The following is a 16,782-nucleotide window of genomic DNA, read 5'->3' as shown; positions in this document are numbered from 1 at the left end:
AGCTCCTCAGAAGTTACAATGTACCGTGTGAAGGCCAACCATTGGAGCGGAGTGGGCAAACTTTAGGAGTCCTGTGTATTTTGATTAAAGCAGAAACCCAGTTATTCTTGTTCTCTCCGTCCTAGTAGGTTTATATCAATTGTTAAGCCCTAGGAGTATGGATTGAATCGCTATACATTCAATAACATTCTGGCCTTGTGTGGATTGGCATGTAGCTGTTTTCAGAGGGCAAAAAATGGGAATTATTTTGCTGGTGCTTTAAAAAACATGCCCGTGAGACACTGGGGTTACCCATGTAAATAAAGGGGGAAAGTTCTCTTTCTGCTTTCAATATGGCGTCCATAAAAGAATGTTGTCCCCATATTATATTATATTTTCTTTGCTCATTTTTGAAAAGATAGAATTGAATGATTCACCTGAAATGGTGGATAGTGACGTCACCCATACTGTTTACAATAAATGTCAGATGATGAATGAAAACAACAACTGTCAGATCTTGAGCCTAATCTGTTTTAGTTGGTCATAACACTCCACTAAGGTAATTTTGAAAAAAAACAATCTGAGTTTCTACTCATGCATACAAAATGCAACACTCTGTTACCAAGCAGCCTCCGAGGAAGGGGGGGGTGCAGGCAGTAATGATCAGACATCTTTACAAGTGGCTAGTGGCTGGACCTGGCCTCCATCCATCCACAGCTGCCACTGGCTGTGCGTGGGTACTCAGACAAGGCCAGTGGATGGTAATTATTTATGAGGCTTGGTCAAGGTCCATTACCACTGATTGGAAGTCATTGCCTGTCTGTAAGGGAAGGAGCCTGGTGGGCAGTGCAAACCCTGGGACCACAGTCCCTCATCTATTAGCCATACATTTTGATCAATTAGCCAAGACACAGTGTGTGTTTGCGTGTGGGTCTGTGTGTGTGTTTGCCCCGAAAACTAGCTCCTCAGATAGGCTCAAATAAAAATAGACTACAGCCATTCTGTGGCTTTTTCAACCTGGACAAATCGGGCCGAGAGGCCGAACATGTGGGTGGTAAAACACAACAGCGCTTATGATCTAGGTTGGCAAAATCATTACCACAAAATGAATGTGTGCGTGTAAAGAAAGTAAGTGTGTCCGCGGCTGCCTGTCTGCGTGATATGCAGCGAACAAGCAGGACAGGGGAAAAGTGTGTTTGGGTGAGCAAGCGACATGAGTTCCGCTGATCCAAGATTGGCGTTGTATTCATGTGAAATGATTCTGTGTGAAGCAGTGCCTCCTGCTCCCATGTGTTTGAGCCATTATGTTTTTATTACGTTACATTTGCACCGGCTTCTGAGAAAATATGTGAGCTAATGCTGCCGTCCAAACCCCACCCCCTCCTCCCCCCGGCTCACTCCTGTGTGTTTCCTCTGTGTAATGTGTGAAGTGGTGGCTGTGGAAGTTATTTCATGAGGCCCTGCTCATGGGATCAAGCCTTTGGAATACTAATGGATCGTTCCCGTGCTGCTCTAAGTGGTACAAATCTGGTTTGATAGTTGAGCCTGTGTGTTATTTGAATTGCTTTGCTTTTACCCCTCCTCGCTTCTATCTCGCACAGCTCCCATTGCACACTGTATGTGGTTATTTTGTGTGCGCTAAAGCATTTGGGTATTTTTAGCTTTGGTGAAAGAAAATTAATTTTAAATAATGGATGTTGCTCAAATTGTTTGCTAGTAGAATTAGTAGAATTAGGGGGGGGGGGGGGGTGAGTTGGTTCTACATTCATTTATAATTCCCCCCCTGTGAATGCCCCCTACTATATGGTATCACCTGCGTGTGGTGTGAGTGGTGCTGTGGAAATAGACGCTGCACACACTGCTGTAGCCACATTAAGGAGGCAGAGAGCACCAAAGGGCCCCTGTGGAGGAACTGCGGGGCAGGCCGCGGTCGAGCGTGTTCACTAATGCAAAGTAGCCGTCAGCGCTGCTCGTAGCAGGTGAGGTTGTCTGGGACATTAGGACATATTTGCTCTTGAAAATGAACAGCAGAACAAATTAGGAATACAGCCTTCACGCATGCAGGAGGGGGAATCACTTCAGATGATGGCAAACGAGCACAGGCCATAATAGTCGTGGCTGGGCGGAGCCTCATGTGAGGAAGGAGCTGATGCTAGAGGGGTTTGATTTTAGCTGTATTTTTGAGAACCACATTTTTCATGAACGAAACTGAGAATTCAGAACGAGGTCACATACTTCACCGTCCGATTTGCCAGAAGTCCCATGAATGATTAATAGTCCGCAATCTTGAGGTCTGATTTATGTTTTGTTTAAAGGCTCCTGCCAATAATAGATTTCAATGTGTACGTTGCTGTCAAGGAGACAGAGACGTTCCAGCAGCAGCTCGTCCCACAGTCCGTCTCGCAGGAGGAGGAGTCGCAGCACAGAGAGAGACAAGGGGAGGAGCCATCGCTCACATAGGTCACGCAGCCGGGACAAAAGGTAACACCTTACACACACACACACACACACACACACACACACACACACACACACACACACACACACACACACACACACACGTGCGCTCAAGTATTTTTTCCAAGTACTGGAACTTGTCGGGAGTAATCTCAGAATTATATTATTAAATTGTATTATTATTATTATGTAATTCATTATTAACAGTATTTTCAACAGTAAAGTCAAATGTAGCTATAGCATTTGTCTGTGTAATAAAAGTCCCCAAGATAGATAGGCATCACAAAAGAATCACAGGACAATATAACAGACATCTTTATAGGATTACGACAACACAACATGGATAAAGATAAACACAATTTTGAATACAATATGATTTATCTACACTGAAACAAAGTATGTATTACACAAAGAGAAGGATTGATGAGCAATTGCTTTTCTTCATTTAGGAATGACAGCATCCTCTTGTAGCTCTGTGTATTGCAAATCAGTATGTTGAATGCCTTTACAGATGTTTCTTATTTAACAGAAGAAAACAAATCCTTTGCAGGTTTATGTCATTCTTAACAAACACATAGTTTCCTATTCATGTGTTCTGAGCCTCATAAAAACTCGGGGAGTAGTGCGCTGCGTGGGCATCGTACTCATGTCTCAGTTTGGCCTGACCTGTCTACCGTGTGAGCAATAATTAAACACAGGCAGAAACGGCACGATAAAAACTGCCAGTTCAATTCTCGGCCAATCTCTTCTAGCAGCAGCTCACTTTCCACTCCCAAACTCAACGTTCAATTCTGATTATCATTGGTGTATTGTTTTAGCAAGGGACTAACTTATTCATGCAAGACTAATGTGTACACACCTGCACCACACTTCCCGCACACACCCGCAAACGCACACACAGTCATAGTGAGCGGTGTATCCCTTTCAGAAAACATAAAGGCAACGTCTCTGTGTGTGATGGTCCATGTCATTAGCATAGCTAATCTGGTGCTAATGAACCAGTAAACTGTGCAGTTTTTAAATCCCTCGTACGCACACACACACACACACACAGACACACGCACAATTGAAGAAAGGTTGTTGTAATATATGCGCCAGCGGGGCCCTTTGTTTACTTGTGTATGGCTGTGGGGGAGAGCAGAGATCATTTTAATCACAAAGGAAAGAGTTTTAATATCTTCATTACAGAGGTGTCAGGCTGAATGGCTGATGCAGCAGAGTGGTTTTACCACGAGGGCCTAGATGGTTCCGTATGAAGACACACTCCGACCCAATGGTCACTGAGCGTTTCGGCGGCAGCAAACTTGTGTGCTGCGCTGCGCACCGAAGCCATTCACGAACACTGTCCGTTAATGGACGGTTTTCACTCATTTTCTCAGAAGCAGTCAATCACAGCGGAGCTGGTGATTAAAACATCAGTTGTAAATGTCACTACTGGTGTGGTGCGAGATGAAGGTTGGAGGGGATTTGGGAGATTTAGAACTACAGCCGATGACATCGGTGTTTACCGACGCTGTGCTGTGATTAGGAGGGTTGCGTTGTGTAATCGGCTTAGCGGTGAGCGAGGAGCAGGTGGGCTGGGCTGCTGTTGGTGGGAGTGCGTGGTGGTGGTGGGGGAGAGGGGAGCGAGGGGGGGTGTTACAAGGTGGAGGCGGTGCTGGAGGTGGGAATGTGCAAAACGATGGCCTTGATGATGAATTTATGCAGTTATGTGATGGCAGCTGCAATTTGTGTCTGCAAAACTTTGTTGGCAGCGACCACATGCGTGTGCTCCTTAGAGAAATCTTGGTTAGTCGGGTAATTGGTTTGTCAATCAGCAAAAAAAAAGAAAGAAAAAAGCTTTATGAAATTGAATCATTGTTTTTTAAGCCAAGACAATTTTTTGTTTTTGTAGTTCCGGCTTCTTGAATGTGAGCGTTTGCTTCTTTTCTTTGTGTCGTTTGAGAGTCAACTGATTATCATTGGGAATAATAAGATATTTGATGAGCCTGCTTTCGGCTCTGCAAAAATAATCTTTTCACTATTTTATGGCATTTTGTGGAATAAATGTTTACCAAGAAAAGAAGCGTAAGATGAGTTAAAAGTGAGGATAATTGTTAGTTAGAGGGCCTAAAAGAAACTAATGAAGACCATGTGAACTATTATAGACCTGTACTGTACAGCTTGTTTGTGGGATTCTTCACATTCTACATCCACTGTCTGGAATGAAAGCAGGTGGCGGTGCACAGGTGCCCAGACTGCCAATTCGTTGTGTGTGTGTGTGTGTGCACGCCGGGGATGAGGCTGGCTGAGAGGCTGGCTGATGGATCAGAGGAGCATTGAGTGGACAGACCTCATGATTGATACGCAGATAGGATATGAGGTGCTGCCTGCCGACCCCCCTCCCGCACCCCCCTTTGACCTGGAACCACCTTCAGAATATGAAAGAGAGGCTGACTGCAGAGACGAGAAGTAAGAGGAGAATGGAAAAGTGCAGAGAGAAGAGGTTGAGTTAGTGCTGTGGAGATCCTGAAGAATGAGACAAAAGCAAGCACGGGTAGCGAGAACAGATCTCCCCCAGCAGAGGGATATTATTCAGAAGAAATGAGAATAACAACGTCAGAATCAGAATATTGCAGTGGGGAAGATTAGGACCATAGTGGGGCAGCGGGTTGGAGGGAAGAGGTGTTATTACCTTCTTTTCAATCTCTCATGTATAAATAAAAAAATATAGAGATCCATGAAATAAGAATAATGCTCTATCATGTGTTTACCATCTATCGTTGCTTCCTCCTTCGCGCCTCTCGTTCTCTCTTTCTCCTTGTCTTTTTTTCCTGCCCTCAATCAGAGAAGCGCCCGGTCCCCCAGAGGCAGTCAATCTTGCCCTGAAATGTAAAACAGACACGAGGAGCAGATTACCTATTTGCCATTAATGTTTATTCCCTTTGATGTGAGCAGGCATATCAGGCTGTGTGTGTGTGTGTGTGTGTGTGTGTGTGTGTGTGTGTGCGAGCGCCTGCCAGTGTGCGCGCCAGCGTGTGTGAGGTTGATTGAGCGTTTGGATGTATGTGCAGATTTGCACGGATGCATGGTGAAGGCGGAGGGTTGGTGTGTGTGTGTGTGTGTGTGTGTGTGTGTGTGTGTGTGTGTGTGTGTGTGTGTGTGTGTGTGTCACGGCAGTGGTCCACTGGGGGAGAGCGCAGTGGCGTACAGTGATCTGCTGCGTTTTCAGTCCAAAGACGACGCGGCCGTCTCATCACAGCCGGATCACAGGCCCCGTCTTTGGGTGAGCCCGCCCGAGCGCTTTTGTTGCCATCCTGTATGAGAGGAGGGGGGGGGGGGGGGGGGTTGTTAGACGTGTGTCAGTCAGTTCTGTCAGCCCTTCATGGACTTAACGGTGCGCTTTAGAGGCACCGTCAGAAGACGTGGAGGAGTGGCAGGTGCGACAAATCCAACTGCTCGACCCACCCGTCAAGCGGAAGCTGAGCGTGACGGGTGTTTGTTCATGCTTGTGCACTCGCATCGCAAACACACACACACACACACACAGAGGAATGCTTACATTTCCCTCATTAATATTTCAAGTGTTTGTTGAGTTAGCAGGGCAAGAGTGCTTGTGTCAGGGTTTAACCCCGCTAACACTGGAGCCGCTTCATTACCACGCTGCTGTCCTGACCGTGGGGAGAGGGAAACCTCTAATCGTGCGCCTCCCCTGAAGGGGGGAGTCAGGATTATTGCACCAAACCACAAAGGTCAGGACGACTCAGAAGCGGTGCTTAGTGGAAGCAAGTGGAAAGCACAGAAGGGGGGGGGGGCGCGGCGCGTGAGTAGAGCTTAACCGTTATCATGAGTTGTCTCTGAACCCTCAGGAAACGTACAGGCACATTCTGATGTCTCACTTCTGCGAGGTCAGAGGTCAGGGTTGACTGAAGACCAGCACCCAGAGCTAGCTGCTAACGTTGCACTGTACGGTGTCTTGCCGCTGCTCGAATGAGGTAATCTAGGTTTTTGCTTTATAGCTCGGCTTTCTGCACTTGAGATCACAGATGGACTCCAGGCCTGTGTGTGTTTGTGTGGGAATGTGTTCGTGCATGTCCGTGAGGATGCAGGGGTTGAGCGATGGCCCGGTATTTACTTCACACAGCAATTTCCCCCCCCCGTACGAGATGAGGTGTCGTACATCTGCTAGATAGCTTTCCTGCCCGGTACCGACGTGGAGCGTGTGCAAGGTCAGCGAGCCAGCCTGGGAACAGGGAGGGTGGAGGTGAGGAGCTGAAGGGAGAAGGGGAAAGGTCCTAGAGAGGGGGGGTGGGAAAGGTTAGGGGCGCTGGAGTGGAGCAGGAAAAAATCAGGGTCTTTATCCCGGGTGAGCAGTGTGGCCTCCCGGCTTCTCACTGCACCTGGATCAGCAATCCTCCGCGTCAGGTGACAGGGTGGGAATCGCACCGGACATATGTGTCCAACGTATATTTATTTATTCACACAGTTTGGCCTGCGTGTGATGTAGCAGGTGGTTTTGAGTGCCGCCGGCCTCACAAGGGAAGCAGCCCATAGTGTGTTTTGAGGACATGACAAGTGAAATCTCTTTTTCCAACAAACCGTTTGGGACCTTTTATTGTTTTGCTTTTTTATGATGATGACTGGTGAGAGAACCATGCGTTGCGAATGACGGTGCTGACGAATAGCAAAGAAGATGAGGAAGACTGCAAACAAGCCTCAAGTTGCAGTTTCTCACAGCTCGTTGTCATTGTTACATACGTACCACGGTGCGAAGTGAAGAGCGGCCTCTCCGCTGTCTTTTCTTGGCCCCCTTCTGCTGGATGACGTTCAGCCATTTCTTTAGTCTTCCCCCCTTTTACCGGACTTGCAAAGTGTTGATTTGATTTGAAAGATGACCTGGTTTGGTTTGGTTCCGTCTTCCGTACTCCATAAAAATCAACACGCTTCCAGTTGTGAGATGTGAACGCGTTTGTTGTTGTGTACCTCCCCCTCCCCTCCGCTCTGTCTCTCTCTCTTTCCCTGTGTTGTCTTTTTTATTTATCCCCTGCAAAGGCCAGTCAAGCGCTGCTCGGCTTTGTTGTCAGAAACCTTTATTTACCAAAGGGAGGAATAAGTGAGTGACACAGACAGCCTCTTTCATCCGCGCCTCGCCGCAAGCAGGGTTCCCCTCTAACGCCAGAGGACCCCCCCTCACCCCTCACTTCTGCCAAGCCCCCCGCTCCCCCCCACATCCCCCAACCTGCTCCCCTCGCACCCACACCACTGCACTCCTCCCTCCTGCAGGCTCACTACACACTGGCCCACTCCCCTGAGTCTGCAGCGTGTAACACGCACACAACATTCAAACCCACAAGAGGCCTCACAACCACAGTCGCAAACATCGAGTGGTTGAACATCAAAAAGTTCTCCCTCCATCTATTTAACCGACCGGAAGTAATGACACATGGATCGTGTGACGTGACGGGCGTCCCAGGAAAGGGGGTTGTTGTGCATCCAGATGTCGCGAGGTGAAGGAATCTCTCGGGCATCAGCTGGCTAACAAATGACTCAAGCAGGCGGATTCGATTTTTAATAATTGATTTATAAAAAAAATCTGAAAGAGCAGTGACACAAGGTCATTGATTGAAGAAAAGTAATTCTGTGTTTCTCACAATTCTCAAATTCATTCCGGATGATGCATCAAACCGCCCTTTTCTGCTGACGTCATAGGTGTGTGAAGACTTTTCTTCCTCTTGCCTGATCTGGCTGTTTGCTAAAGGCCATCGTAGCTCTAAATCCCAAATAAAAAGTAGAGAATCGGAGAAGTGTCTTTGAAGGTAACGGCTTTTCTCTTCAGGCCGTGCGACTATTCAGTTTCTCTTGTTTAAGTTTGAGTGACGGGGAACATGAAGCCTGTTTAGACAAATAGAACTGAAGATGGTTTTGCTTTGTTAGTTTTTTGTGGCTGTTTTTTGTGGTGGCTGCTCAGCAATATAAAGGATGCCAACGATTTGCCACTTTAATTCAACTTTTTATCCCCTAAATATGGCAACAAACAAATATGACTGAGACAAAAAGCTTTTTTGAAGAAGCATGATTCAGTAGTTAGTACAGTAATAGTTTCCTCACAATTATATTTTGGAATTCAGGGTTGATTTTCAGCTCTAATTATTGAGATTTCGGGGTAATTTTCCTTGTAAAAGCCCCTTGAATGAACGCAAATCCTAATTATTAATATCATAGAGAGCACACAGTCACTGTTCTTGTACACAAAACACTTCGATACCTCCAATGTTTTGCAAATATAATCTCTACAATGCCAAAAGCTAATACATGCAACCAGCCCTCACTTTATGACGGTAAAAGGCCGCATCCGTCTGGCCAGACCAAGAGAAAGACGGAGACAGAATTTCTTTTCGCTCTGGCAGAGGAAAATGAGCACCAAATGTATCCCTCTCTATTTCCTCCCTGCCTTTTCTCTGTCCCTCTCTCCTATTTAAGCTTCTTGAAGTTCTTCCAAATTGGGTTTTAAATGCCAATTAGGAGGTTGAATGTAGTAAAATAAAAGCAAATGCAGGCAGGATGGCCTCACCTTCTGGCTGGTTAGGCTTCAGAGAGAGCCGAGCCGGACCTTTGGCTCCCAGCGAGGCTTTGAGAGAAATATCCTGCCTAATGAACACATTAATTAGAACCATAACTATTTATAAGATGATAATTAGAAACGAAGGGAGGTAAACTGGGCTTTTCCTGCAATTAATGGAGGATTAATTACGCGAGCTAATGAAGTGGATTTTTGAAACGCGTGGAGGTGAAGTACAGAGATGTGCAGCCCGCTTTGTGATCACTGGCATAATTATTTTCTCCAGCACCAAAGCGTTTGAGGCCCCGGTCCTCGCCGGCTCAGGCCGGCTAATAAGCATCATTGCATCGTTATATATGCACTTAAAAAGACTTGCCACTGAAATGACTGTCTAATTATTTCTAATTGGCAGGCCCTGTGTGTTGTCATTGAGCTGTTTGGAGCCACAGCGGAGCCCTGGGTCCAATAACACTCTGGGTGGAGAATGAGGGGGGGAAGAGAGAATATAGATGAAGGGGGATTCTAGCAGTTGCCTGCTGCTCATAGCCGGACTTAAACTTTGCCCCCGCCGTGCCACTCGCCCAGCAAGACACCGGGTCCTAGAATGACGCCCGGTGCGCTCAAGGTCACCCTGCCAAGTAGTCGATTAACAAAGTTCTATTTTTATCTGCGCTTGTTTTTCCCCCCTTTTATAGTATAGTGCTCTTAATTTATGCACGCTTCAACGCCACCGTCTGTCCCACAGTTCCTCCTTTCACTCTTAAACATGCTACACACACACACACGCACACAGAGGGAGGGAGGTATGTTCATGTGTTTCCGTGGCCAGGTTTTGAGCCAATCCGCAGAGACGCATGCTAAGAGAGCAGGCATGGACAAACCCCAGTCAGGCGTGATTACCTTGTCCTCGGCTTACGCTCAAGTCTCAAACCACATGGACGCCATCACCAGTCAGTTGTGCTGACTTGCGCGGTCGGCCGTCTTTACAATATGCCTGCGCGGTCGACGACTTTTAAAGCAAACGTTTTTCTGTAAATAAGTGTGAGATCATGCGTCCGCGAGAGTGTGTGCTTTAGGAAAGTGTCTGAATCATGGCCTCGGGTTACATGTGCGACCGCCACACTTAACCCGTCCTGAGCAGAGCCATGTGCGTCGCCCTGCCATAAAAAACAAAACAAAAAAAAAAACTCCTTCATTCCCCCCCGAACGACGCGGGAGCAAATTGCCAGCTAATGGAACCACTGCCTGCACTTGTCAGTTCACTTTGGACAAGTAAAGGAACAGCACACACACACACACACACACAGGCTGACGCACGCATGCACTCACGCACGCATGTGGTTTCACTCACACGTTTAGTAATTTATTTGTGGAAAAAGAAGAGAGAAATGACAGAGAATGGCGGAGAAATGAAACAAGGATCCTGTGCGCCTTGACTGAAACCTTGACAATCTTTTTGAAAGTAATGAAACACTTTCTCAGCAAGCGCATGAGTTTTTCTATTTGAAATTTGTCTTCCCGTTTTTTGTTCCGGCTAGCCATTCGTTTTTTTTTGGCAGAGCCGAGGACACGAGAATGAAGTGGAGATAGATGGATCGCCCAAAGGATACGTGGCCAACTGTCGTATGATTGGCTGAACAAAGAGCCGACTTCTGTGACTGGTTGAACAGAGAATCCGACGTCGCAGTTCTGGCTCCAAATCAAAGCGGGGGAAAATGTAATTATTTTGAATGCAGTCAACAGTTTTGTTTAGAGTGGAAGTTTGCCAGATTGCTCAGTGAACTGATGGAGACTGACACTCTGAAAAATGTGGGAAAACAAAGCGTCTCTCCTGTGCTACTGCACATGTGTAGTGAACGTCCGTCACGCGTGTGGCCTCATTTGGATCTAGCTTTCAAAAAAACCAACAACGCACAAGCAGCAACCGAACATACTGGGGATTTCCTTTTTTTTTTTTTTTTTTTTTAACTGGTTGAAGCTTCAAATATAGTGTGATTACAAAAAGTATAACATATCAATGCTGGGTTTGTCTGTGACATTTTTCCAAGAGGGTCTGCCAGAAAACCTCTAAGTCACCGTGCTCATTCTTCACTAAAGTGGCCGCTGTCAAAGCGGTGTTATGATTCACGGGACCCCCCCCCACCAGTGATTGGTAAGAGAAGGGTCATATCTGCTCCTTAGTGGGCTACTTCCAACTCGGGACACCGAGACCTCGAGAAGGGACGGATGCAGCGGAGGGGAAAGGGCCTTTTCCTTTTCATGTCTGTCTCTCTCTCTCTCTGCCTTGTTCTTAAGAAACTTTGAGACAAGCCTCTTTTCTTTTAGATGACAACTTTATGTTGTTCCACCGAAGAGGGGGAAACTACTAGTTTTTTTTATAGGGCGATATACCAGTTGGGTCTTGGGTGTTTAATTAAGTGTAGTTCCCTTCTAGTAGTGGAATGTGCGTCTGCTTTTTGTCGGCCTGTTCCTCGGTGCCTTTTACAGTCCGCCCACATGGTTTGTCTCAGCGTTTATGATTTTTCTTATACCGGAGTCGTGAGGTTCCCTAAATCACTTAAGCACACAGGGGCCAAGCGGTCCACATCTCAACAATAAAAGGCTGTTATGCTAAGGGCTCTCAGATCTCCTACCACTTCATAAAAACATGCGTATAAAAGGCAGAAAAATACATCTTCCCCAACCGGAGAGAGAGAGAGAGAGAGAGAGAGAGAGAGAAAGAAAGAGAGGGGGGGGGGGGGGGGGAGCGTCTGAGAGCACACCTGCTAATTGGAGCCAGCTTGATGTGAAGATCGGCTGTCTGCTCAGTTTACATTCTCCCCGCTTTTTTGCTGCCCTGTTTGTTCTGGAATGCCCACTCTCCCCCCCCCCCCCCCCCCCCCTCTTCTCCGGCTCATTGTCTCTTCCCCCGTCTGAACCTGTCGTTGTCCTTCACCTATTGTCTCCGCTTGTCTAGTCGGCTCTCCTCTTCCTCTTCCTCCTCCTCCGACAGTCCTACAACTTATTTATCCCTCCCCGCCTCCCACTCCTACAGATGGAGGCAATGACAACAGAAACAACTCTCTCCCTTAACTCGTCGTAACTAATTTTTCGGGGGCCGTGACGGATGGGAGGAGGAGGAAGTGCGTGCGTGCGTGCGTGCGTGTAGGAGGGGGAGGCGGGGGGGTGTTCTGGCCGCATGAGTGGCTGTGAGGGAGTTGGCAGGTTAGCACCTAGTCGAAGTGTGACCTTCACTTGACCTTGTGCCTGGGCTGAGTGGCTGAGCGAGGGTCTCCCCCCTCACCCTCCCCCGGCTCCAGCTGCTAATGGGTGTCATGTCGAGGCTCGGCTGCGCGGCGGTCAAAGGTCGGCGGCGCACGCCAGACGGCCAAGTTTAGGATTGCGATGAGGAGGCTGAGTGACACTGCGCATATGCACAAATGAAGACGTCGGGCCATCAACACATCAACGCAGCAACACACACACACACACACACACACACACACACAGGTCCACACAAAGAAACCCCAGCTTGCAGCAGAAAGTCATCTTCTCCCTCATCGATGGCTGGCCGGTGTTGGTTCATATAGATCTGAGGGGTCTGTGAAGGTATTTGAACTCTGCTAAATGACTTGACCTTGTGGCTGAAACTGTGTGCGTGTGGGAGGGGGGTTCTCTGTAGTGAGTGGGTGGCCTGCACGGGGTCTCATTTCTGCATCGCAGCACAGCAGGGCACTGCAGACGTTTGTGTTGACGACTGCTAAATTAAAAGCAAACTGAAGATTATGAAAAATCTAAACATTACTTTTATGAAGCAGAGGGGGAAGGAGAAAAAACATTTCTGTGAATCTTTCATGCTCCGTCTTTGCTGTGTTAATTGTGCTCACAATCAGCAACTTTACAGCAATTCTGCGTGTGTTATTTTTGTGTCTGTGTGTACGTATGTTTGTGAGTGTGAATGTCTGTCTGTGCGTGTGTGTGTATGTGTGTGTGTTGTGTGTGAACCGAGGGAACAGATATTGTGGCTGCTTGGAAGGAGGAAGCAGCTTGGGAAATGATTTCAACAGCTCTCATAATTAGAGGAATATCATAAATTAAACTTGTGTCTGCCGTTGCGTTTGAAGAGCACTCAAAAGTAATAAATTCTGGATGGTTAACATATTTGCATTCCATTCAGCAGACAGCGTCAGGCAGGAACAGCTGTTTTCCACGTCTTTTGGCAGCAGGAAATGCACATTGCTCACTCAAGGTGCTTTTTAGACACACTGAAATGGCAGAGAAAAAAAAGAAAAGTGACTTTTAAGTTGAACATGAAGCTGCTGCTGTGTGCTCTGTCACTGGAAATAACTCTGCGGGGAACAGCGCATTAATGAAGTTCTTCAAATATGGATCCTCTCCCTTTCAATAGGCCCGTTTCTTTTTCAATCTGTCTTTTGCTGGGAAAAGTCGACTGGCAAGCGTTTTCCTTGAATGTGTGTGTGTGTTGGGCTGGAGGGTGCTCACATCCAAGGTTTTACCTTTTACTTGCTAGGTAAAACCTGAAACCTGTTTAAGGCTGTGCCTTGATACAGAGAGTAAATACCAAATATTTTAGACACATACTGAGGATTTCAACATGACTCCTGTCGTAACAGACTTTGTCCAGAAGACAATCTTTTTCAATTTTTGCACTGAATATATATTTGTGCCAAAACATTTGTTAAATCTCTGTAAGAGTGTATCCACCATTATTACGCAGATATTTATTTTAGCTACAATTCCTATTTGTATCTGTCTTGTGCACCTGTTCCACGGGCGTTGTCTCAGTTGCACTGTTGTAATCACTAGTTCTCTCTCTAAAAAGTTAAACATTATATTGCTCGAGGTCTATTGCTGTACTTGCATATTGACTACTGCATTGTTATGCAAACATTAGTACTCTTAGATAGCGTAATGACGAAAGGCAAATAAACCTGTACAATGGTGGTTTAGAAGCTGGCCCTGAGGCGCTCTTTATAGACACATGTAGATGATGAACATGGTCAAAAATGATGGAAAGATGCTAAACCATTAATTAAACAAACCCAATATTTGATCCTATACTCAAGCTATCATGATCAAACATTTCATTATTAACTATTAACGTCTATTTTACCACATAAGGCTCTTCTCCAGCTTCTGGTGTGTTGTTGTTAAGAAGGACTCTGGTCGCCAGCAGCCACCGAAATGCGATCCGGGTTAAAGTTAAATCTCCATAATTGTGGCCGCACCACACCAGCCTCACGCAGGGACGCTACTGGGGACGTCCCTCGTCTTTTCCTGCCACAGGACCAATACAATAAGGATAGGAACTTTGTTTTTGCCCTCCCAACCGAGGATGACGGCTGGGGAAAGAAAAAAAACAATATAAATATGTGGAAGATAAGGTTTAAGGAACAGTGAGGATAATTGGTCTTTTTGTGTGTGTGTGTGTGTGTGTGTGTGTGTGTGTGTTTGTTCATGTGTCCCCCGTCCCTACAGAGCTTAGTATGAATAATGATTTAAATGGGGTCAGATTCCATTGGAGCAGCTCACCTGTATCTGACACTACTGGTATCGCGTAGTTGCCATTAATGTCGATTTTCAATGAAAACAGAAATAGAAAACAGACCGATAAGGGTAACACACCATCCAGCTTCACACCCGACCACATAATTACCCCAATGGGCTGTGGTGAGGGATCATATCCCGCCGCTCACCGGGGGGTCAGCGGCGATAAGCTTCAGCTCGGCTCCCTACATGCAGCATAATTACTCTATTGATAATTCACCAGGAAAACTGTCCCAGCCAATTGCAGAGCTCCGATTTAATGGATTGGACCGTGAAACGAGGGAATGGAGGAAGGAGGCTGTGAGGGCTGCACCATGAGTGTGTGTGTGTGTGTGTGTGTGTGTGTGTGTGTGTGTGTGTGTGTGTGTGTGTGTGTGTGTGGGGGGGGGGGGGGGGGGGGGGGGGGGGGCATTGTATGAGGGGGCAACCTGCAAGGGCCTTTTATTAGAAATGAAAATATGTTTAGGCCATAGGGGGACCCGTTTTCCCTGGAGATAATAAGGCCAATAAAATGTAAAGCAGGGGAAGGGCTTGGCATGGGGTCCAACTGTGTCTGTTTATCTGTGTGTGTGTGTGTGTGTGTGTGTGTGTGTCCTGCATTAGCCCATTTATCCCCAGCCCAAATTAGCTAATCATTCTCCAAGGGGAAGGACTTGGTCAGGAAATTGACATTTAGCAGCATAGACTCACTCTATTAACTACAGTAAATTTAATTTGCTGCACACCCCAGAAGTGGGCTGCTTTCTTCGCCATCAGAGGGAGAGGGAGGGAGACTAACTGCGAGAGAGAGAGAGGGAGACAGAGAGAGAGGGTGAGATTGTGTTTATTGCATCTGCTGCTTCTGGCCACAATTTGCTTGGCTCCAAATATAAGACTTTGGTTTGGAACACTGCAACTCCGTTGTACTTCCCCTCATGTACTGTTGATTACAAACATACGCAGGCATTGTCAACACACAGATCCGCTCAGTCCAAGGTCTGTTTGGGCCATTGATGGATCATCTCACTTGGAGGCTGCGAACCCCTAAAATGCCAATGTTTTTCCTTTGCTTGCTTCCATTAGCTGTGATTCTCTGACAAGCCCAATCGCAGCTCCAGTAAACAATATTACACACGCTAAATCAAATGGCCCATGACTGATGGCCACGTTCACTTCTGCCTCTGAACGCGATGTCGTAATGATTATTCCTGATCGTCACTCCAGGTTTTCGGCTTAAGGAGCCGTTCTGCAGAGCCCGATGGGACGGGCTTTTCTGTGGTTAAAGAGGGCAGATACAAATCTCCGGCTCACGTGTGAGGAACTTGGGGAACATCTTAGTTTTGGTCCATTAGTTGACTTTCATGAGTCATGCGTTGACTTTGTTTTCCAGTGGCTGACTGCGCATTCCTGCCCAATTGGGTGCTAAATATACAGTGTTGTTTGAACTCCTTTGGTCCCTGTCTGACCTTTTGCTCGGGAAATGGGTTTACTCCTGTAAAAAAATTAAAAGTAATAATAAACTTGAAACCTTTTTATATTTTTGGTTTTCAGATTTCTTTTCCACCCGATTGGAGCTCTTTTGAAGACCTTGACATAGTGCAGCGAGCGGTCTCCAGTGATCGGGGTCGCCCCGACCTAATTGATCGCAACACTTGTCAGAGTGTTGTCTGTTAGGAGGCTGACAGCCGTCCGGAGAAAATGATTAGTTTTCTTTCGAGAGTCAGACAGCTCTGGATGTCCCAAACTGCAAACTAATAAAAGGGGGAAAGCAATAAAGCTCGTGGACAGCAGGTTTGACTGTTTTTATAGACAAATCAATAAAATGATAGATGATGGAAAATAACGGCATCTTAGCTGCCGATTTCTTCTGGGGGTTCAAATCGCGGCCCTTAACACACACACACACACACACACACACACACACACACACACACACTAACACACGTAGAATACATTGAAGGTTTTCGTCTGCTTCAATAGAGACATCTGCAGTGACACATAAATAAGCGGTTAGGTTTCGGTAATTTGTGTCTCTGTGTGTATGGCACAATATTGAAGCATGAGTTACACTTTCAATTTGCTTTTTGTTGGTGTATAAATGATGTGTGTTTGTGTGTCATAACTAACAAAGTTAATCTCGCGCTGTTAATCTTTTTGAGACCAGAGGGCCGGTGTCAGGATCAATACCGAGGACAGGCCTTCCTCTGAGTGCACCTCTAATTGGCTCCATTTCTACTGTGTGTCTGTCTGTGTGTCATGCTGTACGCGATTGTACATAACTG

The 16,782-nt window shown here is 46.6% G+C and overlaps 1 protein-coding gene across 3 annotated transcripts in view; it reads left to right on the top strand.

Moving 5' to 3' along the window:
• The window catches only part of rsrc1 (arginine/serine-rich coiled-coil 1), a 96,312-nt gene that overhangs the window by 3,914 nt on the left and 75,616 nt on the right, over positions 1-16,782 (top strand). For all 3 annotated transcript variants that reach the window (XM_078098283.1, XM_040174201.2, XM_040174212.2), the window contains exon 3: positions 2,338-2,460. In XM_078098283.1, coding sequence (XP_077954409.1) covers positions 2,338-2,460 — 123 coding nt within the window. The remainder of the gene's footprint in view (positions 1-2,337; positions 2,461-16,782) is intronic.

The sequence above is a fragment of the Gasterosteus aculeatus genome, chromosome 1 (genome assembly GCF_964276395.1).
Source record: "Gasterosteus aculeatus chromosome 1, fGasAcu3.hap1.1, whole genome shotgun sequence".
Taxonomy (NCBI): domain Eukaryota; kingdom Metazoa; phylum Chordata; class Actinopteri; order Perciformes; family Gasterosteidae; genus Gasterosteus; species Gasterosteus aculeatus.
The sequence above is the reverse complement of the archived record's forward strand: the minus strand, read 5'-3'. Positions and strand labels throughout refer to the sequence as shown.